The sequence below is a fragment of the Scophthalmus maximus genome, chromosome 19, assembly GCF_022379125.1.
Source record: "Scophthalmus maximus strain ysfricsl-2021 chromosome 19, ASM2237912v1, whole genome shotgun sequence".
NCBI classification, from domain to species: domain Eukaryota; kingdom Metazoa; phylum Chordata; class Actinopteri; order Pleuronectiformes; family Scophthalmidae; genus Scophthalmus; species Scophthalmus maximus.
In genome coordinates this window covers 5,811,954-5,837,266 of record NC_061533.1, presented here as the reverse complement: position 1 = coordinate 5,837,266, position 25,313 = coordinate 5,811,954, and the positions used below count along the sequence as shown (strand labels likewise).

Here is a 25,313-nt window from a genome sequence, read left to right as displayed (position 1 = left end):
CAACATTTTGTCGTAAATCATATTACCTTCCAGACCTCTCAAATGAATGGCAATTGGCCCAGTTGAGCAGACATATGAGGCTGACTGAAGGACAATGGGACATAATGGAGAAAAGAGAGTAAAAGAGACGGCATCTGATCGGATGCTGTCGTTGTTTCATCACCACTATCAGTTTACTGGTAATGGATGTTTGTTTAATGTACACCACAAAGTATGTATACAAACAAACTGAAGTCTGTGGCAATGGGATTGTCATTGTTGTTTTTTGCAGAAGACAAATTAAAATGAATCACCAAAATGATTATGATTCGTCCGGAGGAGGATATGAGTGTCTGTACCAAATTCATCACAGTAGTTGCAGATTTACATTTGAAAATAAATGCAAACCTCATAATAACTCTACAGGAAAATCAAGGGATCGCCAAATTCATCTAGAGACACCTCTGGGGATGTCGGTAGAAAATTTGAGACTGGAGGGAAAAGTCAGATTGGCAAAAAATTGCAGTAATTAATTCTCTGGGAATGCATGTGTGACCAAAATTTGAATAATTGTTGGATAATAGCCTGACGTGGCTAAAACGTTCAAACTATAATCACATGAAAAGACCCTCATCTAACCTCATCCAGAGGAGAAAGAAATGAATAAAAAAAAATGGTTTGAGCAGTTTGAAGGCCCGTGGCATGAGTGTAGCCTCAGTGGCCGCGAGGTATGAGCCTGACATGAGTGACAGACACCCTGCGAAAAAGATCACAACACAGGTCGCATCAAACTTCGCCGTCCACGAGAAGGCAGTGAGTGATGAGTACCAGAAAAAAAACTGTCTGCCATGTTGACTTCAAGCTTCAGGGGAGCTTTATTTTATGATGCCTGTAACAAGCACTGAATCCAAAAGGAAAAAATTATAATAACTCTGATGGCTACACAAATAATTTCACAGGATTTGAATGTAGTTTTTTCTAATAAAGGAAATGACAAAACAACAGAAGTTTCAAAAGAAAAAAATTGGATACTATTAAAGATATATAATATTATTACAGGTTACACACTTTGACATGCAGGGGTTAATTACATCTTCAAACTTTGCAAACTGTATAAGATACACAGTGATCACCCATGAATATTTACCTCAGCAGGTAAAAAAGTTTGTCAAAAGTAATTTAGTCTATTTAATCGTGTAACTTAAAGTGATGTTCTTAATTTCATAACACTCAGCAGCTGGCACCAGCCTACATATGTTTGTGAGCTGATAGGTTTAGGTATTTAGCATAATGCATGGCCCCTGAAGGCAACAGACAGATGCGTCTCATGATGTGAAATAGCAACCACAGACGAAGGGGAAATGCTTTAGGATCCAATGCAATTATTAACAGTGTTTTTGCACTAGCATGTTGCTGGACCACTTTATATTAAAAGATAAAAAATGTGGTGAAATTATTTTATATTGTAGACCAGTATTTTGCAAAGGAGTTGACAGTTCTTTCTTGGAGACGTGTAAAAAAAGCAATCAAAGCTCAAAGGTCCATTAAATAGTTTTGCAGCTTTTAGTTGCATCTCATGATCCTTGTACATGTCAACAAACCAAAACTGCTTCATCACTGTCAGTGACTATATCAATATATATCTGTATCTATATCTTCAATTTTTTTTTCATGAGATATCACGAGATTTCAAATAAATCTGCAAATATTAAGGCCATTAAAACTGCTGCCCCCAGGCCCTAAGCTGAACCTGAAATCCTTCCCAAAATAGGAGATTTGCTCATATGGGAAGATTTAGCAAAGATTGGGAATTTTTAAAACTTATTTGTCACCACATCAAGAACAGCAGCCGGTGGCCAGCAAAAGTTAAAATAACGAGACTGTGATTTTTAGATGCACATCTTTAATAATAATAATAATAATACATTTCATCTTTATTATTTTATGCTCTCCACTTTACATTTCCGAGGCGACTATTGAATGATACTGTACACTTATCTGACAGGTAGTTACATTTTCTGATTTAAAAAAAAGACACTTCTCAGTATATGTTATGATTAAATGTTATAAATGTGATGAGCCAACAGTACATGAATGAGTTTAATTAGTTCCGCCTTGACGAGCTGTTTACATATGCATCAGTGATTAACAATCAACGAATATATAGCAGCATGTAAAGAAAAACCCTGACAGGGCACATGCACTGACAGCTAGTATGGCATGTTAGCGCGGAGGCTATAGCTATGTTGTTGGATACAGTGATTGGTTGTTGTTGTTGCAGCGTTACGCACACCGATCGCCGAGAATTTAAGTCCTGGTTGTCACCCTAAAAAGGTAATTATGATCTATGATCCAACCCTGCAAAGTTGGATCAGTTTTATAAGAAATTGATATTCAAAACGAACAAACAAAATAGGCATGCGCACATTCACAATTTAGAGTTGCCAATTAACCATATCTTTTATGTCTTGAGACCGTGGGGAGAACATGCAAACTCGTCGCTGAAGGGCTGCAGCCGGACGCCTTGTTCGAACCCAGAAGCTTCTTGCCGTGAGGCGAGAGAGTTCCATCCACTGCATCATCGTGCCGCCGCTTATTGCAAGTTCATTTTTTCAAAAAAGAATTCTGTGAAGTACTGATTTTTATGAAGGCCCCTTGCTGCATTCTTTGTTGTTAACTTGCTCGCAACTTCAAAACACAAGGAAAGATTTGGCGTCTCAACACTCACAATAGAGCGTTGACTCTAAAGGGTGATAATTAAAAGCCCGAGTCATTCGGTCCAGCAGCTGTCAAATTCGAGACTGAACTACAAAGACGAGGGGTCCTTCATTTTCAAGCTGCAACATGATTGTATCTTAAGAAACTGCGAGCATCATTAGCACTCGACAAAACCCGAGGCTTATATCTCGCTTTCAAAAAGCCAGTCGTCATTTGATCCTGCGTGACAGATGTCTGTGTGTACGACTACGCGCTGTATATACCCCGCGACAGAGTTTATTAAATCTCCCAGCGCCGACGCTCTGCCGATCCCTCTCTCTACACAGCATCTGAAATGTAGCATGACCTTTCGGGTCCCATCAGACGGCGAGGCTGTCTGCTTGATGTGTTTGGGTCCACTATGTGTTGACAGCAATCCGTAGGAGGAGCAGAAACACAGCCAAATCAGAGATGTGAAGCTATTTATTTAGATCGGCCTTGTTTTGACAGTTCTCTCGCCTTTCTTCTATACGCTCCTCCACTCAGGCTTGACTTTAAAACACTCATCCTCAATTTCGTGTGACACTGAAATGATCAGAATGTAAAATATTAAGCCTAGTCAAAACAATATTCTGCTCTTTAAAAGACCGCATGATGAATTTGATGATCTACGAGTGGCCCCGCAATCATTTTTAAAATAACATTTTTCCTTCTTAATTAAGGATAACAGAACCAATGTTCTCAAATGGAACACAGAAGTTGGATAATCTGCATTCAACATGCGCACGTGGCATAAAAAAACTTCTACTTGAGGTTTTGTGTGTGAATGTAATGGAAGAAAACAAAGACTCTGATGCAATATCCATTTGTCTAATTTCTGTTTTTTGTACTTCATGTCCAAATCAATGTGTAACCTAATCATGGATTATGTAGAAAAAGAAAAAATCCCAGGAAATAAAGGTCTTAAAAGGCATTAATGCTGCGGCGTTTTGTGCAAAAACAGTCAAAGCATCTGAATAATTAATATCAGCTGAATTATAATGCAATTATAGGAAGAAATAAATGTTCCCTCTTTTTTATCAGCTTTGTTGGCCCTTTATCTCTCCTTCTTTGGATGGTCGAGATTAAAAATGAGATTTATGTTTATGTCTATATAAACTGTTGTTTAATTAGTTGCTCTCACCACTACTTATAGACGCAGGGGTGATTTGACCTGAATGCTAATGTGGAAATGCTAACACGCCGCTTTGCGGCTATTTTGTTTGCCATGTTCGACATCTTTATTTAGCGTGTGTTAGCGTGTCATACTGATGGGGAATCTTATAAGTTTCACACATATTATTGAATTATGAATGTGAATTCAAACCCGATGATGACATCAGATGAAAAGTCAGAGGATCATCAAAAGTGGATGCATTTCATCCCGAGTGGGGACGTGAATGTCTGTACCAAATTTGTAATCCTTTACAAAACATTTCACCCACAACCACGAATGTCAATCCCGCGTAGGTCAGCATAGGATTCATCCTCAGGGCACCATGTGCGTCTACGTAACAATATTACCATAATTAATGCTGCGGTTGTTTGATATATATTTCAGTCTGATCCAAAGACGTGGACTGGCAGACCAGCAAGGCCCTACATCCTTGGGGCCGTGCCGCTGGTCTGGCTAAAAAACTAAGCACACCATGAAAAGGCAATGAGCAAGCATTTACAGGTTAAAATAGGTCACTGAGGTGAGTAAATAAAATTTAATAAAGCCGCAACCGGGATCCCGGAGAGATGACGAACAACAGGATTTGGCCTGGGGACCTGTATAAGTGATATGGATTTGGCTGCACATTGTATAAGCAACGATGTGATTAGACCCGCAGGAAGTGGCTGCACATTGTGAACTGACTCCCATTAGGGATAACAAGACAGGACAGTGTTCACTCGAGATATGAGTCTGCGCATTGACTTTACATTGACTTTACATGCCCCCCATGCACTCCAGCCCCCGCAAAATCCAAAATGGGTGCTTTAATGTGCATCGGCCCACTCGGTGGAGGTTTGAAACTCTTCGGCAGACTTCCTTCCTCCTGCCATTACCTGGTATCTTCACTGCCGGGCTTCTTTCCCCCAGAACAGTATTTAAACTGCAACCTCGAGTTCAGCAGCCGAGAGGAAACTCAAGAACCTTCGCTTTTTCCCTTCAGTCTCTGTGCTATTCGCTGCTGCAGAGGCTCCTCTGCTCTCCCTCCTCCGACAGAGCCGCATGCGGCCGAATCCACTTCATTACTGGTTTTCGCTCCCTTCGCCTAACTTTTTAATCTCCCTCGTGGACATTCGCTAATCTCTCATTTATATTTAAGTCGCGGCTTCATGCAGAATGTCTGGCTCATGAGGCAAATGAGGCTTGTTACTGTTTCAGGCTCAATTAAAGTGAGTGATAACATGAAGGCGCAGGAACAGCCCATCATTTGCGCCCGGTTGGAAACACAGTTAGGAGGAAACGCTTTCACGTCTCCGCGAAAAAAAGTCAATTGAGAAATCATGAATAGAGAAAGAGAGAAAAAAAATTTGAAATAAAAACAGCAGTCTTTTATTGAGTTCCTGTAACAACGTGCGTCCTTCCAAGTTGAAACAGATTCTTTATTAACTAAATTAACCCAGCATCATGATGGGACGGTGTTTTGCACCCTGGGGTGCATCTGGTGTTTTAGAGTAACCTAATATTTCCTGGTTGCTATGCAATCATGCAGAACAAACACTGGACTCGCACCAGATGGTCGCCGGAATTATTACAGATCGACAAACATGTATAATGGCAAGCAACGGATATTACAGGTTTATGCATCCTTTGGCTTTCTTCAAATCTAAACCCCTCTGGATTTAAAGAGGCAGGACTCATTATTAGTTGTCCATCAATAAGCGTTTCTGCCCCTTCGATCACAACAGGCGTCTTTTGTGTTCTGGCCTTTTGCTGCCCAAATTGCATTTCTCTGCCATAATTCCCAGCTTTGGGAGGCTTATGATGTGCCGTATTTATTGTTTATGAGGTGGTCAATTCAATTCAAAAGTGAGTAAATTTGAAAGCTGAGCTGTAGTTTTTTCTCCCCGAAGCCTGTGTTTGGTATAACTTGCCATGTTTTTCAAGAGCCTCCGATGCCTCCTCAGCATTCAGTGGTTCCCAGATTCTTTTTTCTGACAGACGTACAACTATACAATTTGGGGAGCATCTATTGTTCCTCTTTGAGAGAGTCTGTTCGCCGTCTTTGGTCGATTTGTAAACCCGCGTTCTCTGAACTATTGTAATGCAACATGTACCGCTAATTAGCATTCAATCAATAGAACTGCATGGCTGCTGTGTTATTGTGCTTTGGTTCATTCAAATTCAGTTCCAATTTTCCTGCTTTTTGAATCTTAGAACATCACTAGTATTGAATATAGTGACGCTTCTCTCCTTATTCGAATGTTTTTTAAATCGCTCTGAATTATTATTAAAAAGCTAGCGTTCAAATATTGTATTTTAGCACATGCAGTGCGGCCCATATATTTTTTTTCCAGCTCTGTACAGTAGCCGCAGGATTTATCCAAGGACAAAAATCCGCCCTGGAAACAAGCAGAGCTGAAATTGCTCCAGTGCTGTAGGTTACGGTTTGGCAGAGTAATAATCCTGTTAGATATGTTAGCCAAGAATCCATGAATACAAAGAAGGCACTTGCTTTGATTTCATGTGTGGTGGAATTACAGGGATATAAACCGTTTGAAATTTCAATATCTGAGACCTTGTCATATTTGGTCTAATTTGTCTCATTAAGCACAGTCACAGGCCTTTATATATGTGTGTGTGTATATATATATATATATATATATAAATATATATATATATATATATATTCCCACCGAGAGGTGCACTCCACACCTGAAATGTTGGGTTTATTATTATAAGAGTTTCCATTACTTGGCTTTCCACTGAAGTGGCATGAGACTGACCTAAAATATTACTGTAGAGCCTCACAAAGGTTTGTGTTGATCTAGCAACACACCCTTTTGCATTTCAATGGCTCTTTATTATTCCGTTCAATATCAGCAGGATCCTTTTTTCGAAAAATTATCCTTTTTTTGAAAAAAACAAACACTAATTAGATTTTCTTTTCTCTATCCAAATGATTTGCTAGCAAATTATTTTTGTATCACTAGACATGGGAATCTTTGCTCCTGTTTTGATTCAACCCCCCTAAAATTCCCACGAATATCTCCGCTAACATCTATTTTTATATTTATTTGAATATTCATAAACCTAATGTTTTGCCCGATTGGTGACAGCAGAACCAATATGAACACAATACTGACATTGTACTGCCATGTCTTAAAAACGGATATAAGATATGATAATCCTTTATTGATCCCCATTGGGAGAAATTTCGGGTGTTACTGCAGCCAAAAGACGGAGCGAGCCAAGTTTGGAATAAGAATAAGATTCAACAAAATACAATCTAAAATGGAATAAAATAAAAAAAATTATAACAAGATGAACATCCAGCAGCTACAGAGGAAAATGACTGCATTTTGAGACGTCTTGTGGCATCTTCTTTTAATAATGTGAGGACTAAGAATTGGACTGAGTAGGGTGTTGACTGGCTATTGGATGTTAGCTCGCTGGTTCGGAACAGCCCACCTAGTTGTTGCGTGTCTGTTGACAATGGCAGCTCCTGAGGTGGTTTGGCCGATCGGATCCCAATCTGTACTCAGTGCGTCTCGGCTCCTACACCTGTACGATCACGTGATCAAGCACTATACCATATCAAGCTGATCATTTTAATGACGGGCGTATATTGGGGTATATATGTAAGCGCCGTTCAATTGAACGCACAGCCGCTGACATTGACTTAACTGAGCTTCAGACGTTCTCTCTCTCTCTCAACTTCAATCATGGCACAGTTGTTGTCTCTGAAAACTCGAGTGTGCGTTGATCTTGTCAGACTGAAATCAGGATTCTAGCAGTGCAGAGAGCAGCAGCAGCTCGGAAATGGCATAGACGTTTCTGCTGGGTGACATGTAGTATTCATGGGCCAAGTTTCAGTCACTATTTCAGACTCGTTTGTTCGTCTCTCGTCAGGAACAGAAAAACGTGCATGGGAACAGCTTCACAGGGAATTCAGCTGTATTAAAAGACTGTACAGGCCTCCAATCTTCCGAGGCGTTTGTATGTGCATTTACCAAAAAAAAATGAATTCCTTCTGAATAACCTGATATAAAAGACCTGATGTGTACAGGCAGAGTGATACATATCGAGGAGCTGCTGATGCATCGCATCTAATAAAGAACAGAGCAAAGACTCATAAAACTCTCAGAGCTCTGCGTTTCCTTACGTAAGAACACCGAGAGGCTGGATATCTGTATGCTCCGACGCCCGCCTCCGTGCTGCTGCTGCTCTGTAGGAGAATTATTTATCTCTCGCTCTATTCCTGGGAGGACGCCGCTGACGGCTGAGTACCACCATACTTCCATTAAAAGGGGCCAGGAATGGTGGCACGGTGTCTTTGCGGGAGGTTCTCACCAGTTGCACTTTGTTTAAAAGCTTCGAAAGCAGGAGCGATAACCGAGGCAAAGAAAGAAAGAAAAAAACATTTATTGTTTATGAATGTGGTGTCACAGGTCCTGTCAGAAAAAGGAACAGGGAGGTGAGGTCTTGGTTTGAGGTCTGTGAAGTAAATCCTGCCTCCCGCTCCTCGCCTCTTCTCAACAGGCAGTTGGACTTTGGAATAGTTCCCATTAAAAGAACAATCAGCACGTTTGTGTAAAAGCGATAACATTGCAAAAAGGACAGTCTAACATTCCACACGACGACTAGGTTTTTACATTTGTGATGCCCGCTGTAGTCCGTATTGTTATAAAATTTTACAGAACAACATTTTTGTGTGTCTCAGTGCAAAAGATATATTCCAAAAGAATTTCAGAAAAAGCCGTGCCCTTGATAAATGTGCCCCCCCGACCTGTGTCCCGACAGTAAAATAACTGGCCTGTTCGAGAGACCACCAATAAATAACCAACAGAAGCAGTTGTACAGTCACCGTCAGATAGCAGCAGTGTTCCAGCTTTGACTTTAAATATTCACAAACATTGTGTCACTGTACACCCACAATTCCTCAGAACAACTTTAACTATAGAGTATAATAATTACAGTTGTGTCGATAGCAATTACAATGACAACAATAACAACAGAAACAATAAAAAGAACTCCAATGTGTCACGTTAAAGTATTTACATCACTTTTTCAAGTTCTGTGGCTTAATTTCCCGTGTATGAATTTTCCCAAGTAAAAGAAGGCAATGGAGTGTCTCTAAGGTAAAAAGGCTGGGAGTTTATCAGCTGGTGCAGATGCTGTTGATGGAGATGATGGCCGGGTCCACCAGGCCCAGCTCCTCGTGCTCGTTCACGCACAGCTGATAGCCGCAGCCCCGCCGGCGCTTCAGCGGGGTCACCTTGGCGTCGGTCTTGGCGCGGGGCGGCAGCAGGAAGCCCACGCTGCCCGCGATCAGCATGTGCCAGATGCTGTGGATGTAGAAGTAGTTCTCCTCCGTCTCCACGAAGGCGTAGAGGGCCACGGCGGACGTGGCGATCATGGTGCCCGGGAAGAGGAAGAACACCCAGCGCTTCCAGGTGGGCGGGTAGCAGCGCCGCCGGCGGATGGTGCGCACCGTCTGACGGGGCCAACAAACACATGTTGTTTCAAAACCTCAACACCGCACGAGTTTTAAAACAGCAACGTTCAAAATGTCGTCTTAGTGTGAAATGATTCTTCTAGAGGTTTCTTAAGAAACCGTGTCAAGATAACAACTTCAGTGGGTAAACCTGATGAAGACTAATCGAAATGATGGTTAGTTTATAGGACCTGTTAATAAACTAAGAACTGTACTATGCCAGTTACTTGAAATACTGAGATCCATCCAAGTACATCAAAACAAACAAATACGTCAACAAATACATAACTGATTTATTGTCTTATTTGTTGGCTTACTAGTAAATTTACAGAACCTGAAAACAAAACATTTGTTTTATTTTCTTAATTTTGCCTCGTGATCAATAACATTTCTGTCTGTCTGTCTGTCTGTAAAGTAAAGGTTCTGGGCGTGTTTGTGTGTTTCGTTCATATACTTTTGATGTATGAACTGGGGGTTTAATGTACTAGGAAGTATAGTGTCACATTTAGCAAACTGCAGTGTGAAAGAAAACCCAGCAGCAAACACGAATTCGTTTCAGCGCGTCAACACCGGGAACTGCTACGTCTGTGAAAGAATTCGGATCCGTCGGCGAAAAGAAAAGGGGACGAGACAATGACATAACGGGCTACAACAATAGAAAATGTTGAAAGAGGAACTCAGTTTCCCGTGGCAGAAACGGTGCTGAAATTATGCAGCAACACTCAAAAAAAAATCAGAGAAAACCTTCTGACAGGATTGTTGACCTTCGCGAAGCGCCGGGTCAGCGCCGCGCGCCGCCGAGATGTGGGAGGGCGTTCCCGTCAGCTCCTGCACGAGCCTCCGCCTGTTTGTCTGCTGCGCGAGCTTCAATCCATCTGAATAACGCCGTCCTTGTCCAAAATCGAACGTGCCAATTTTCGTACGATTTCAAATTTCCCTGTAATTAGTCGCAAATGAAATTGTCGTTTCCAAGAAACCTCAATTTCTAGAGAATTATAAGGAAAAGTACAGGACCCTTAGAAAAAGCCCGTAATGGTTGATTTTTTATGAAGATATTAGAGCGGGAGCTCACACGGGGAGCAGCCATTCAGAAACGGAGGCCGATGGGATTTCCGCGAGGGAGCAGTTCTCTTTGACTGGAAGATCCGAGCGACGGGGCTCTTCATAAATCTCGTAAGTCGGAAATGTGCAATAATGCCAACCCGCCGCAGCGTAAAGCCCATCACAATGATCATAATCGGGCTGATAGATGTTTCCAAATTGCTCATCAGTGACTGGCCGCCCGCCGCTTTATAGTTATCCTGTTATTGATGCCCGCGCTCTTGTCTGGCACCGAGCGGTCGTCAACGTCTTAATTTGTTCAACCCCCAATCATTCGCTCGTTCCTTCTGTCAGGGGCCACGGCCGTCGGTGGCGTGGTCTTTCTATTCGGTCTTTATTGTCATTATGCTTTATAAAAAAACTGATCACGGATTTCTTTATTAGATTTTTCTTTTTTACCTCCGCTGGAATCGTGAAGGGAAAAGGTTTTCATGTTTACACACATTTTAGGTTAAAAACTAGAAATTTATGTAAGGAGAAGTGACAAAAACACGACATGTGCTTTGCTGTTCCGATCCCTTTTGAAATGGCATATTTCTTTGAGCTAAGACAAAGCAGTTTTCAGACCTGGATGGTCTGTTCATGCGTAAGTCAGGGACTTCATTTCGTGTGGAGAATTAAGGGATATTTGGAACAGGCAAAAATTTGAGCGTCTCCACTTCTTCGTCTTCTCACCGCTCATGACACCCCTGCGAAAGCAGCAGACGCTCTGTGCCCTCCGCTTGACTGATCTAATTCGGTTTGCGTCTGGGAACATTCAGAACGCCAGGCTTTGCAGAAACATGACAAGTTGAAATGAAAGAGCTCTCGTCGAGAATGTGCCGCACTCATACTCGGGGAGGGGGCAGAATGCTGAAATGCAGATGTATGTGTACGCTGTTGAACAGCCGATAAATTATGAAGTAATCAAAGCACGGGGGCCCAGGTTTATCTCAGAAAAACGCAACATTAGCATGAGATCCGAGTGATCTCGTGTTAACAGAAGCTTTTGTGGGGCTTTTTATGGAAAAGCTGCGATGCAGGATTTAGTAATGCATCCTGGGAGACTGTGGTTCATCGTCAGAGATTGTCTGTTTCAGTGTATCCTTCCATTCTGTATACACCAGACCATGGATTTAATATTAATAAAATAACATATGTCAACAAGCCATCCATAATTGAATTACAAATGTGCCAAAGCTTAAAGAGGACCAGCCAAAAGAGCGGAAGCCAGTGGCTTTATGTAAATCTCTGAATACCCTTATTTGAATGACACAGTGGCGCCGCACACGAATTCTGAAAAGCTGTTTTTCTTTTCTTGTTAAATCTAAGAATAAATGAAAAGAATCTCATCTCTGGTTAAAATACGCTCCCCCCACCTTTGGTGCGAAAGGCAGAAGGGGCTTACATGGTGGGATTCAACCGGGCTTTTTTTAGTGCAGTTGTTTTCTATAGGATCCTCACAGCTCGCAGGAAGACAACTCCCACACTACACTCAGCGCAAAGCTTTCTCCGAGGGAAGCCGCGAACCTTGTTTTTCAAAACTCATGTCAAAAGGTTCGGCGTTAAAGGATTCTATTTTTTTTTTTTTGTTTTGTTTTTTTCAAAAACCTTGCCCCCGAAAGACTATTATTTTTTATCTTCTCAGTTCAGGGAGCACATTATGACTCGACGAAGAGTCACTGAAAGTACAAGCTGACTTATAATGGAACTACAAGCCATGACTAATACCCACAGGCTGCAAAACTTTTAAAGCCCCTGCGATGCTAATGTAAAGTAGCTTCATTGGCCGGAACTCCTCCGTGTTTTGTTTTTTTGGAGCAATGCACATGTTCCAGTACCGTGTTAGCGTGAATGATGGATTAAGGTTTTTCCTTTCTGTTTTTTTCACGTACACACTCGCCTGCACGAGGAACAATAGAGGGACAGTGCTGACATGATTGATCCCCATGTTTGAACAAGCTTGTTCATGAATGTCAAACACACGCCACGTCTTGGAATAATTATGTTTCATCCAGGGTAAAAAAAAATATATATATACCTTGTAGAGCAGCTGTAGATTTTTATAGTGTCTGTGTTGACATGTAGAAATACTTGGGCTTCAAGGAACGATTATTTTCATTATTGATTAATCTGTTGATTATTTTTCTCGATTAACTTCTCGATCGTACTTCTCCAAAACCTCAAAATTATGTTTTGTTTTGTCCAAACACCAACGAGGAACAAAGAGACCAGAAAATATACATATTTAAGAAGCTGTAATCAGAGAATTATGACTTGGCACTAATAATTGCATCATTTTTTATACCATTTAAAGTACATTCATATTCATGTTATTTATAGCGTTATAATGTCATGCCTCTAATTTCCCTGATTCATTATTTTATTTGCATTGATTTAACTCCAACAGTCCCTTATCTGATCCCCTCAGCTCTTGTGCCACAATACAACATGTGAATTTCCTCCCCAAGATCAATAAAACTCTTATCTACTCTTTAATAAATAAACAAGATTGTTCTAGATTAACAGAGTGGAGTAATATTCCACAATAGGCGGCAGAGATGTGAACGTCTCTTACCCACGCCACGGCCATGATGCCCAGAGCGAACAGGCTTGGTCCCAGCAGGTTCCACAGGCCGTGACGGTCCAGCTGCAACGCCATGGACAGGGACATCGCCCCCAGCAAATACAGCACCTGGACAAAAAAACAAACCACACGGATCGATGAGTGACAAACACCGGCCTCTTCCCAGATAAATAAGCATGTGATAAATCGTCACCCCCCGACCCTCCGTTTTACACCTGTGTTCTGTCTTGTCAGCGGTGGGAGTGTTGTACTTTTTGGAACACAGCTGAATGCACCACAAGGAAACAGGAAAAAGAAAGATACGCCGTGCGGAAAAAAAAAGTGTTGTGCTGTGGTCGCAAGTCAGTTCTGTATGGTTAACAAAACTCTTGTCTGGATTTATTAGGTACTAGTCAGTATGGTAATGCACTGTAAAAAAAAAAAAAAGCATTAACAGTATATTCTTGGCTTTGCTATGCCATCTGGCAGACCAAGCTAATTTGGAAAACCATAAATATTAAAGGTCATATAAGGCTGGAGATGATCTTTATTTTTCTGTCAACAAGCGACAGGAAAAGACATAAAACCAACTGTGAATGGATGAATGAGTCAACAGGCCAGATGGGCAAGGATCCCACTGGCCTAAGGGGTCAGAGGAGCACAAATCAACCAAACAGAAAACTAAGGAACACAAAATACATAATAAATACAATACATTATAATATAATATAACAAAAACACAATGTCCCGAACAAACAGGAAACAACTACAGAGAGACACAATATTTGCACACAAAGCCTGTAAAGCGCCTATGATAGGACTTATTTCTCTGCATCATAGAACTCCATTGTTGCCCTCCATTGTCTTTTTTTGGTTGGATACTACTGTATGATTTCAAATATTAGATAATTGTTTAATTTTTTTTTTTAATGCGTCCTTTTGTATAGTTTCAATAAAATAAAAAAATTATGAAATAAATCTTGTAATGTCAACATCCACTATGAGAGTTGTTTTCCAGAAATACAGTATCATGAAAATCTGTGTGTTTTGTAGAAATGTAAAAGCCTTCCATCATTTAATCCAGCGCATCAGTCTAATACACCACAATATAAATGGTCCTGGTCAGAAAATATAACTGTCTAAAAAAAGAAATTGATATTCCAAAGTGCTTTCAGAGTAATACACTGAGCGACCGAGCTTCCTGCGTGTGAGTGAGAGCCTCGGTAATAAAATAAATGGAAGCGAAAATGCTAACAATAGAGACGTACTGTATGCTACAAAAAATAGCAGTTTAACATTGTCTTCTTCTTCTTTTTTCTTTGACACACAGCCATGGGAGATAAAGCCAGAGGAAGGGATGACCTCGCCCGCAGAGGAACAGGAGTAATTGGCGCACACACCGAGAGGGAGAGGAGCGGCGCGGCTGCAGCCACAGGACTCGGTGCGGCAACAGTCATCAGTCATACACTGCACCACTGAATCACAAGAGCGGCAGCCGAGCATGCAACGTGCAGCGTGTGTGTGTCTACACACGCGAATGCATGGACGCTCACAGAGCAGGGGGCTTTTTTTCTCTTCGCCGTAATTAATCATTATCTGTCGTTGTGACAGATTTTTCTTTTTTCCTGGTGGGAGGGTCTATTTTTATCTGCCACATCCTTTCATGCTTATATGCCAATATACAGTAGAACAGACTTTCTACTGTATGTGAGCAGCTTACAACGTGCCATCTCTGAAACGTTTCAGCGAGTTGAACATAGTCGCTCGTTCTTGACCTTTGGGGAAAAAGGGAAGAGCATCCAAGCGCAACTATCTACTAACGAGCTTTCAAACAAATCTCGCGGCAACTCACTGAATGTACAACCTTGGCATTTCATTCTCTTCGACATGTAGAATAAAGCTAATTTGCTGATGCTGAAACGTCATATGCGTTCCTGCATTGTCACCCGTGCTTTGACAGAGTATAAAGGGTAGATCTGTACACTGAGCTGATTGGCTGCCCTCAAGGTGGCTGTTGAAATGCTCTCTTTGTACGAGAGATGTAAATTATATATATTTATATTTCATGCGCGTATAAGGGATAATTATGGCTTTTCATTGCAACTTCGGCTGCCGTCATCGCTCCTGTCCGCGAAGCTGTTTTCAGACATGACGAACGCGGCAGGAGATTTGTCCGAGACGGACGCGTACGCAGCAACAGGAAACTGTCCGGGACATTCGGGTCATGGGGGCTGGGTAGCGCGTGCAGGAGGCAGGACCAGACTATAATTTCTGACTCACTCTTTTAGGATTTTACGGAAATGTTACCAGGGGGCTGGCAGGAAAGGTTCCCTGGAAAATGTCCAGGGCAACATTTGTGGACGTTTGCGTTCCCACATACGGCCCCTCCGAAGCACTAACATGGTTAGACAGGAGAGTCAGACTCATTCAAACTCAAAGCTTCTGTTTTATACAGTCGACTGACTTCCTGGTTCAACTTTGACGTGACGTACTTGTCATGCTTACGAGCGTTCTCTGTGCAACAGACATTTTTGCTGCAAATAAATCGGTTTCCGTTCAATTGACACATTCTTCTGATTACCTGAATCCTAATGTTTCATTCATCTTGTACCCGGATCTCAACGGCGGTGAGGACAATGTTATCACGCATGGTCAAAAATGACATGATTCCGCCGCCATCGGCAAGTCGAGATCAACAAATCTCCGAAGCTCATTCGTCAGGTGAAGCAGCAGATACAGATATTCTGCTGAAGTATTTGTGAGTGACTTTAAGACCCTCAGACGTCAAAGCTCTGGTCATGGACTTAAGAATTGAGTATACATATGCAAGGAAAAAAAACACACAGGGTCTCTATTTAATACACGCGCACACGCACACGCACACATGCAGTTCCACTAGCCAGTCCTGACGTTCGATTTGATTAGTGACTGCGTACTGCAGCGCTCAGCAAAAATGAAAACTCTAGAGGACAGCAGATGTTCGTACTCTCCTCCCCCCTCATTCCCTCCCTCCCTCCCTATCTCCCTCCTCCTCCCATTTATGGACATGTACACGCACGCGCGCGCACACACACACTCCCTGAGACTGCTCCATGTTGGTGTGCGGCCATGGGAGTGACCCACGGAGACGGTGCACCTGTCAGTGTTTTCTGTTCTCCGCCGCAATATGTGAACAACCAGATCATTTAGTGCCACGCGCCTTTGATTCCGACGCGTCGATCTCCTCGTTTTTACGGCGAAAGAAAAAAAAGAAATGGGGGCACACGCGGGACTAATGTGCAGCTCTCGTTACATACAGCTCTGCAGCTCTCGGCCCTCTAATCCCCCTTTGACTCGGGGGCTCGTGTCAAGTTGTCGCCCGCTAACAAGGAGGCCTCGGCTGCAGCGCTGCCACACTGCGACACATGACAGCGGACACGCGCGGCGGTCAGATGACGTCTGGTTCCAATCACTGCCCACATCTAACATTTTGTGGAGAAACTCTTGTGAACGCCGGCCTCAAAACTCGGCAAATCACAGACCTCGGAGTGTTGAGACGGGGGCCTATTACGTACTGTAGGTGCAAGTTTGGGGGGGGAGAAACTTCTTAAATGGAGGGAGTTTGACACATGAGGTGGCAGGGTTGAGGCTGAATCACTCTCAGCTAATAATAAAACATCCGGAGGGAGTGAAGAGGCTTTGGTGAGCTCTCATCTTTTCACAGTTTTTGAGTGTTGCCGGTGCCGGACCTTTCCCTTTTTATGTGTTTACTAGTCTGTATTGTTAATGATGCTGTTGGTATTATTCTTTACGCGTCGCACAGTGTGATCGATTCATGTCAGTGACGTGTGTGACGAGTGCTGTGGAGAGAATCAATGGGGAGAACAAACCGCAAAGTGAGTCAGATTTTCAGTAATAGATAATTGAGTTAGTTATGAAGCTGTGTCATGTTGGATCATGTATATCAACCCACCAACACATTCTCAACTTTGTGCGGTTCACGACGCCAACACTTTGTCATGACAGCTAGGTGGCATCACGGGAGGCTCTCACCTGTTTTATGATGGACTTCAGTCGGGCCATAGCGATGACAGTGACCCACACTGACATGAGCGACCCGAGGAAATCGCAGAACTGCAGGACGTCGTACTCCATGATGCAAAACACCACGATACCCGGCTGGTCGCACGCGTGGTAGAACTGTCGGGAGGAGGGGAAACGTTCAGGCCAGCAAACAGATGGCACAGGGGAAGAAAACAACAACAACAACAACAACAACAACAACAACAACCCATTCTGAATAGCTGCCGTTTAAAATAGTATGTTGATTTTAAAATTAAAAAATATTTGTTTCCACATTATAAAAATGTACTATTTGCTCTCAGATTAGTGATAGTGATTTTTTTACCCAACAACAGCTTCATGGTTTGGTCTCAATTTACTCCATCGTGGATAATCTATTTTAATCCAAGTCGTGCGAGTCCGGCCCCAATTTTCCGGTTAACTGTCTAAAAACATTTCATTTTTGTGTTTGTTCGTGCTTAGATAATCTCTAAAAAGTTACTGAAAATTGTTCCTTTTCCAAAATTGGCTTTTCACTCACACGTTACTCACTAGGCCCTTTCCCAAAGATCATCAAAAAATTCCTACGTAAACAAACCTTTTTTTTTCTTCTTTTTTTAACCTCTCCAAAGGTGGTGTGGAGTGAATTGTTTAAGGTGCCGGTGAGACAGGAAGTACAAGTCCACAGTTGGAGCAACAGATTAATGCGTTTAAAGGCTTATCGGACACCAAGACGCTGCACGGCGGCTCATAGCACTCGCAACCATTTTGTCCTTCGTCGCGGAGAACGTCAAGGTCACGAGTGTTAAACATTCTGTTCTCACAGTAATCGACCACTGCTACGGTCGGCCGACGCAGCGACTCGGTGGCTCGCGTTGTGTAAGCAGCAGGAGTTGAGCCAGGTTCGAAAGCAGTAATGCAGCTTTACAGTTTTTACCTCCGCCAGGTTTGTTTGATTGATAGTTTGCAGTATTACTCAAACAATTATGGACGGATTTGCATTGAAAGATAGATCACGGCAATGGTAACAGGTGATTCAATTTTGGGAGGGATCAGGATCTGGATCCAGGAATTCTTCCCTATTGCAAGATTTGACATTTTGAGTCACATCTTCACAGATACATAACATATAAATACATAAATATGTAGGTCAGCTAGAGATGCGAGTTTTGCGCAAAGCACCATATATAGGTGGGGGTTTTCTCAGCCTCGGCGGAGTTTCCGCGCTCTCTCAGTGCTTCCTGTTTGTGCTGTTTTCCTCTACCCAAAAACATTTTATAGGTCAACTCAAGTTCTGCGGTGGGGAAAAATATGCGCACGTGCTCGCGCCGAGCGGCAGCCACTCACAGTGGAGAAGAACATGGTGAAGATGTAGACGGACGCCTCCAGCAGGTAGTGGCTTCGGACGGCGATGGCCACGGGCGGGACGAACATCAGGTTACTGAGACAGAGCAGCAGGGTGGAGAGGAGCTGGAAGCTGTAGGAGTAAGCCTCCGAGTTGTCGGTGCACCCCCAGCCATCCCAGCCTGGCAAGCACGTGCACACACGCAACACGCACACACACACACGCACACAGTCAGTACTGTATGTTGATCTAAGAAAGCAAAGATTTTTAGAGAGAAAGCTCGTGTTTGCAGGCTTCATGGGTTGGAGAGAAAAGTCGTCAAAGCAGCTCTTGACATTCTAAAGCTCTATGTAAACTTTATTAACTTGAGGAAAGCCTTCATTAATCTTTTTTCACTGAAGGGATGAGAAGTAAACTCTTCTGAGGAAAAAGCAGTTTTTTGTTTAAAGAGCTCATCCCTTTAGAATTCACAGAATCTGGTGAGATAATGTTTATCTCTCAACAAGTTCAATGTTTGATCAGCCCTTTGTAATACACAGACATGTTTTATTGTGCAAGATCATCGAAAACAGATATGAGCCTAGTTGTTTATCCTGCACGCGGCCTCCTCTGCCACACGAACTGGGTCCTCGTCAAGCGGTGGATTGGATGAGACAGTTGCAAATTAAATATTCGTGAGCGCTGTTGAGCGGAGGCTTTGCAGTTTGCGACGGACCAAGGGCGAGTGCTGAATGCAAACGCGCGCCAGGAAGCAGTCACACATATGAAGTATGACAATGATTTAGCTGCGGAGAGAAAGCGGCGGGCGCCGATAAAAGAAGATCAAAGGCAGGTTTTTTTATTTTTTATTTTTACTTAAAGCCTCCGAGGACAGGCTTTGTTTTGTTTCGTAAGCTCATCTTTTATTAAAAAGATGTTCATAATTAAGCGTGTGTTTTATTGTCTTATCAAAAGGGCTTTTATTGGGAGATTAATACCCGGCCGCTCTATGACTCATTAGACAGCGGCATCCACAATTTTAATAGCTGTGTTTTGTCAGTTCAATTCCGGCGGATGACCTCTGCCACCGCACCTTGCTCGCCCTGCCCCGTTTCCTTGTCACCCGACACGATATCTTTTCCCAACAAATTAAACAGTCTCTGCGGCAGCGCTGACCCAATTTCCTCAAAAAAACTTTCTCTAATCTTGCATGAGGGGGAAAAAAGCTCTTGACTGCTGAAAATCACTTCCTATTATTTATTCATGGTCACGCTTTTTTTCGCTAATTATTAATTACTGATTTAATAATTTAAGCCACTGCATGTTTATACAGCATACTTATACAATTATTGTTCAACTTAAATCAAACAACTTGCTTTGTTTTGTTAGTGGCTGGCTTCCGCAGCTTTGTGGAATCGAATGCAAAGTGCACATTGAAACGGAGTCACAAGAAGACATTTTGTTTCACTCCCGCATTGTGCAAGTGGACGCCGAAGAATGGAACCGACAACGCGATGCTTTAAAATGTAGATCTTCAAAGTTGGATTATTACCTGCTTTGCATTCACACGCGGCGTAAAGGTAGTTGTTGGTGCGCAGGAGTTTGCACTGTCCATATGTCCCACAGTCATTGATGCAGGGAGTCAGGTATGCACGCATGTACACCTCGGCTGTGACATTGGTGCACGGCTCAAATCTGCAGGAAAAAAAAAGAAATCAGAGGCAGAACACTTAGATGGGCAATGTACAGACGGTACGACTGGTGAATTAAGCTACTTGTTTACTGCTGTCAAGGGAGAAACTGCAGAATCTGTTTCACCTTCAAAATGGATTTCAACTGACATGTTCTGCACTCGAGCTATAGTGCTTTTTATTTGTGGGTAGCTGCTTTTAGCGTTGACACTAGACGTGATAGCATCAGTCTGTTGTTCTGTTCATCACTGTGGTCAATACTGACCCATCTCAACAACTCCTGAATGTGGTTGCCGTGGAATTTTTGAACAGATATTCATGTTCCCCAGAGGATGAATCCTACCAACTTTCTCCTTCCCCGCCATTATGTGGACATTTGTGAATCTTCGTGAAATGTCTCAACAACTATTGGATGGATTACGTTGAAATACTGTACAGACACTCTTGTTCCCCAGATGATGAACCCTACCAACTCCAGACTTCTCCTCTCCCGCCATTATGATGTTGACATTTGTGGCTCTTCGTGAATTTGTCTCAACGACTATATTGGACGGATTGCCATGATTCTTTTACTGATATTCATCAGTAGCAGGCTACTAACATTCTGGTAATCCGCTTCACTTTTCATTTAGCGACATCATCAAGTCCAAAATGTTTATCTGTCCAATATTTAGCTTTTTTGCCCAAATACCAGCAAAATCTAAGGAGATTCCCATCCGCCTTAGCATGTCAACAGCATCATTGGGAGCCTCACCTAGCATTCATCTCAAAGCACTGCTGTTTCTACGTGCAGCCTCACTGTGCTGCTATGGCTGTCGCATAACTTATCTTTTACTCTGCAACTGGAGCCGTACACAGAATCATTTGCTCATCCTGACACTTTGTGGGATACAAAAAGAAAACAACCATGTATGTTTGTACTTCAATCGTACATTTCCTAATTGCGAACGTCCACAATCAATCACAGATAATAAAACTCCAGGAGGGAACAAATGTGTTTATTTTCCCTTTTCCCAGAAGCTTTTTTTTTTTTTTTTCATTTGACACAGCTGCTTGCTTCTCCGTTTTTTTGAACTCATATCAATCGACGTAACTGTAGCCTTGAAGAGCACCCGTCACTCACACTCCTTATCTAACAGAGACCGCAGACTTCAGCATTTGTCAATGCGTGGAGATCTAACGCGTACTGCAGAAAGCTGTGTTAATGTTTACCACGTTCTCATTCCCCAGCCCGCCTCTCATGTAAGGATGAGCCCATGTCGCACACCATCTGTTATTATCTGTTATTCAAATTCAATTGGAGCTCCCAAGTGGCCCGGGAAAAGAAAATCGGCTTAATTTCATTCTGTTCACAGTTCCGTGTGCCCATAAGTGTTCGGCAAAACGGCTCAATCTGCCGAATAGTGAAATACTTATGAACTGGTGAAAAACCGCCGCGTTGGGCAGGTTAATGGAAGCATCTCTCCCGCCTTCTCTGTCCTACGTTTTCACACAGATTTTACACAACCGCCGAGTTCTTATCGCCTTCATCTGTAGATTAAGGTGTACATGAAGAACAATGGAGACTACAAGACATTTTCTTGTTCAGTGGAGATAAGAGCTGTGCTCTTTATACAGAACAAAAAAAATGTTTTTGTCTGTACGATGCCTTATGGTCTACTTTTCTACTGGAAAATCTACTGTGGTGTCTCTGCCTTTTTTACAAGACAAATTCTAAATGGCGAACATGATGATGAAGAAGATAACAAACAAAAGATGAAGACTCTTTGAGTCTAAAAGACCAGCATCAAAATCAGACTTTCGCTATTCATATTTTTTCCGCAGTCTGATCCATTCACCGAATGAAATAGGAATTTAAGATTGTCCGCTTTGCAAATTGACTGTTTTAATTTTCAATTTGCAGGTGTGTGTGTGAGCGTGTGTGTGTGTGTGTGCGTCCAGAAAACTCCTGAGACATACATATTTGAAACGTTTTGTTGAGCATGCAAAAATTGGGTTTTGAATCTCAAAATCCAATCCTCCTCCTTGTCATATGCTAGGTGTGCAACAGAAGCACATTCACGAAGCCAGTCCCAAATTAATTTGCTGGTTGACAGATGGGAAAGGATGTGGCTGAATGAGTGAGGCTGCAACGTGTAAACGCTGAGGACGGTGTCTTCATCGGAGTTCTTGAATTAGTAGTTTTAGTTAATAACAAGGCCGATTCTTGCCCTTGCACATGAGCCAGACTGGGCTGTACCCCTCTTTCCAGTCTTTATGCTAAGCTAAGTTATCCAGATGTTTGTCGCAGCTTCATAGTTAGCATATAGCCTCGACATTGGTATTGGTCATCTAAAAGATCAAATTGGTGTATTTCCCAAATTGTCAAATTTTGCTTTAAAGACTGAAAAATGTTTTTCTTTTTGCCAGGAGTTCCTTTTCATGAATAATTCTAAATGTAGTCGTTTTTTTCTCTTGATTAATCAATTAGTTGTCTGGTCCATAAAATGCCATAAAATTGTAAAAAGAAAATGTTGATTTTGTTTCCCAAACCCCCAAATGATTTTTTTTTTGTTTGTCCATACACCAAAGATATTTAGTTTACTGTTATAGAGGAGCAAATAAACAAGAGAATATTCATATTTAAGAAGCTGAAAATCAAAGAAATTGACCCTTTTTTGGTCATAAAAACAGCTTGAACCGATTAATCGGTTATCAATATAGTTGGCGGGTTAATTATGTAATCGATTACTAGTCGATTAACTGTTGCAGCTCTAATACAGTGGGACGAACAAATGTCAAAATGCAGACGCAGCATTGCCTGACTCACCCATGCTCAGTGCCACATAGAGAGCGCAGGCTGAGGTACCAGGTGCCCGTCTGTGGGTAGGGAATCCTCAGCTTGGTGATATTAGCAGAGCCGTTCACGGAAAGGAAAAACCCGGCCTCCGATTCTGCAGCAGACGAAGACGACAAACGCATGTAAAACTGCAAGAGCTTCAGGGTTACAGAGGAAAAAAAACCCTAACACCACTGACATGTCGTACTTAAAAGCATTTGAACTCGTTGAACTACTGGCGTAGTCGAAGCTGCAGTCGTCATATATTAACTGAGAGAAGTTGAAGTTTAAGTGTAGGCACTGAAGTGAGCTGAAGTATCAGTTGAAAGGACGCAAAGATTCAGTTTTCAGTTGAAGTGGACGTCCTGAAAGAAATCAGCGCCAGATCCAGTGATTGAACTGAAAGACGATTATTGAAGAAGTTTAAGGAAAACACTTGTAACTTGTGTGTGAACAGAGATGGTTTTTCGGAGTTGGAAGAGGTGGGGTGTGTTTTGTAGCCGTGTACAGAAAATGACTCGCAATGTCAAATTGGACTTACCTGATTCACATTTCGGCGACGAGTGGTCCCGTAAGAAGAGAGGCATCCCGTGATTCAGGCAGCCAAACACGGTGACATTGGCTCCCTTCAGCGCAGACTGCGGGAGGACACAAAAGCAAAAACGCCAATCGTTCGTTCGTTCGTCCAACCAACCATCAACCATCTGCCGCCATCACGCCTGCGAGCGAACAGCGTTCACGATGACCTCAGGTCTCATTTCAGCTGCGAGACGGTGAACTTTAAAGCTAACAAATCATGTGAAAGTGACCCCCCCCCCCACGTCTGCCCGCGGCACCTAAATGAAGATGTTGGCAGTTTATCTCCTTTGAGCATCAATTATACATTAACACGCTCATGCATTAGAAGTACTCAAGCGTTGGGGAGACGTGAACGCTTAAACAAACAGTCGCGAGGTGAACAGAGGTCACTGTGCGGCCCAATTTGGTTCTTTTGGTGAAGGAACAACAGGAGTGCAAATAGCAGCCATAAGTACTGGACGCGTTCATCCAGTATTTATCGGGGGGGGTGAGCTGGCGCCGATTCCATCTGACATTGGGCGATAGGCGGGGGGCGGCGGAGGGGGTTGAACCCAAGACAGTCTATCAGACCTGACAGCTGACATATAGAGACAAACAACCGCCCGTGCTCACATTCGCACCCATGGGCAATTAAAAAAATCTCCAATCAAACTGAACCTGCATGTCTGCGGACGGTGGGAGGACGCCGGAGGAAAAACCCACGCGGACACATCCGTAACCTTCTCGCTGCGAGGCAAGCGGTGCTCACCGCTGCGCCGCCGCGCCGCCACCCCAGACTTTTACGTAACAGCATTCGGAACGTGCATTTTGCTTTCGCCTCCAAAGGGAAACAGAACTGGTTCGGACGACCTAAGGCAATTATATCTGGAATGAATAAGATTGCTATCGCCCCCGCAGTGCATGCGGGGAGGTAGGCAAAGTTGTTGATGCAATAACTTAACGTACACTTGGCCAGGCGCTGAGATTTCAAGCTTCTTATAAACCCACCATCTGTCCCGGACTCTCTTGGTAGTAGGATAATGCCCACTTGGCATTTTCAAGATAGTCCCTCCCACCTTTTGTCCCAACTCTGCCCCACAGTTTGAGGATGAAGGACTAGGCGGCGACACACTCCTGGACGGAGACCTGAATGAGCCCGCGGGGCACAGGCGAAGGGGACACAAAGGGGTCAGGAGGCCCCCAGAGCCACGCGCGTTAAAATGAAGAGATGTCTGCTGGTCCACCCTTTTTGGTCCAAAGTGAAATATCTCCACAGCTATTGGATCGGTTGATGTGACGCTTACAGCAAATATTAAAGATCCATTGAGGATGAATTCTGATCCCTCAGTGATCCCTCCGTGTCCAGTGTGCCCACTGACTTCCTGGTTCACCAGGGAAACGCATGAAATGAAGAAAGAATGAGGACGTTCATTGATTCAGCGCTTGCGCATGGTCACATTTCCTGATAATCCAAAGATGGCGGGCAACGACTTAACATCTCCTTTAATTTTACACTTTTAAAGCATCTAAATGTTGTCGGATATGTTTGATCTTTCTCAGATCTGACATCCGAGCCATTCGTGGGGCGAAGAGACCAGGAAACTCCTTTGTCTCGACTCACCCCTGACCCAAAGTTACGATTTTGCAGACAAATATTTCTAGCCTCAATCTTTCTTCCAGCTGCATCATCCCGTCGAGCTGGGAGCCGACCATCCGTCAGCAGCCAACATATTTGCTGTCCACTTACCAAGTGCTTTCCAAAAGGGATTTCAATCACTTCTAAAAGTACCGCTCTGTTGTCAAGGCTCTGTTGTTCGTTCATGTTCGGTTCTTGACGTGCTCGTCTGTTTTTTTGTTGTTGTTGTGTGCG

At 42.9% G+C, this 25,313-nt stretch overlaps 1 protein-coding gene and 1 long non-coding RNA gene across 3 annotated transcripts in view; one reads left to right on the top strand and one right to left on the bottom strand.

Annotated features, from left to right (window-relative positions):
* LOC118314354 overlaps positions 1–25,313 on the top strand; it is a 43,131-nt gene that overhangs the window by 11,583 nt on the left and 6,235 nt on the right. The window contains exon 3 of the long non-coding RNA XR_004794637.2: positions 14,342–14,452. This is a non-coding gene — a long non-coding RNA (uncharacterized LOC118314354). The remainder of the gene's footprint in view (positions 1–14,341; positions 14,453–25,313) is intronic.
* tmem8b (transmembrane protein 8B) overlaps positions 8,275–25,313 on the bottom strand; it is a 33,914-nt gene continuing 16,875 nt past the window's right edge. For both annotated transcript variants that reach the window (XM_035640746.2, XM_035640747.2), the window contains exons 7-13: positions 23,427–23,523; positions 22,877–23,000; positions 19,929–20,071; positions 18,400–18,578; positions 17,044–17,190; positions 13,024–13,140; positions 8,275–9,365 (exon numbers count right to left, since the gene is read on the bottom strand). In XM_035640746.2, the coding sequence (XP_035496639.2) occupies positions 9,030–9,365; positions 13,024–13,140; positions 17,044–17,190; positions 18,400–18,578; positions 19,929–20,071; positions 22,877–23,000; positions 23,427–23,523 (1,143 nt within the window). In that variant the 3' untranslated portion in view covers positions 8,275–9,029. The remainder of the gene's footprint in view (positions 9,366–13,023; positions 13,141–17,043; positions 17,191–18,399; positions 18,579–19,928; positions 20,072–22,876; positions 23,001–23,426; positions 23,524–25,313) is intronic.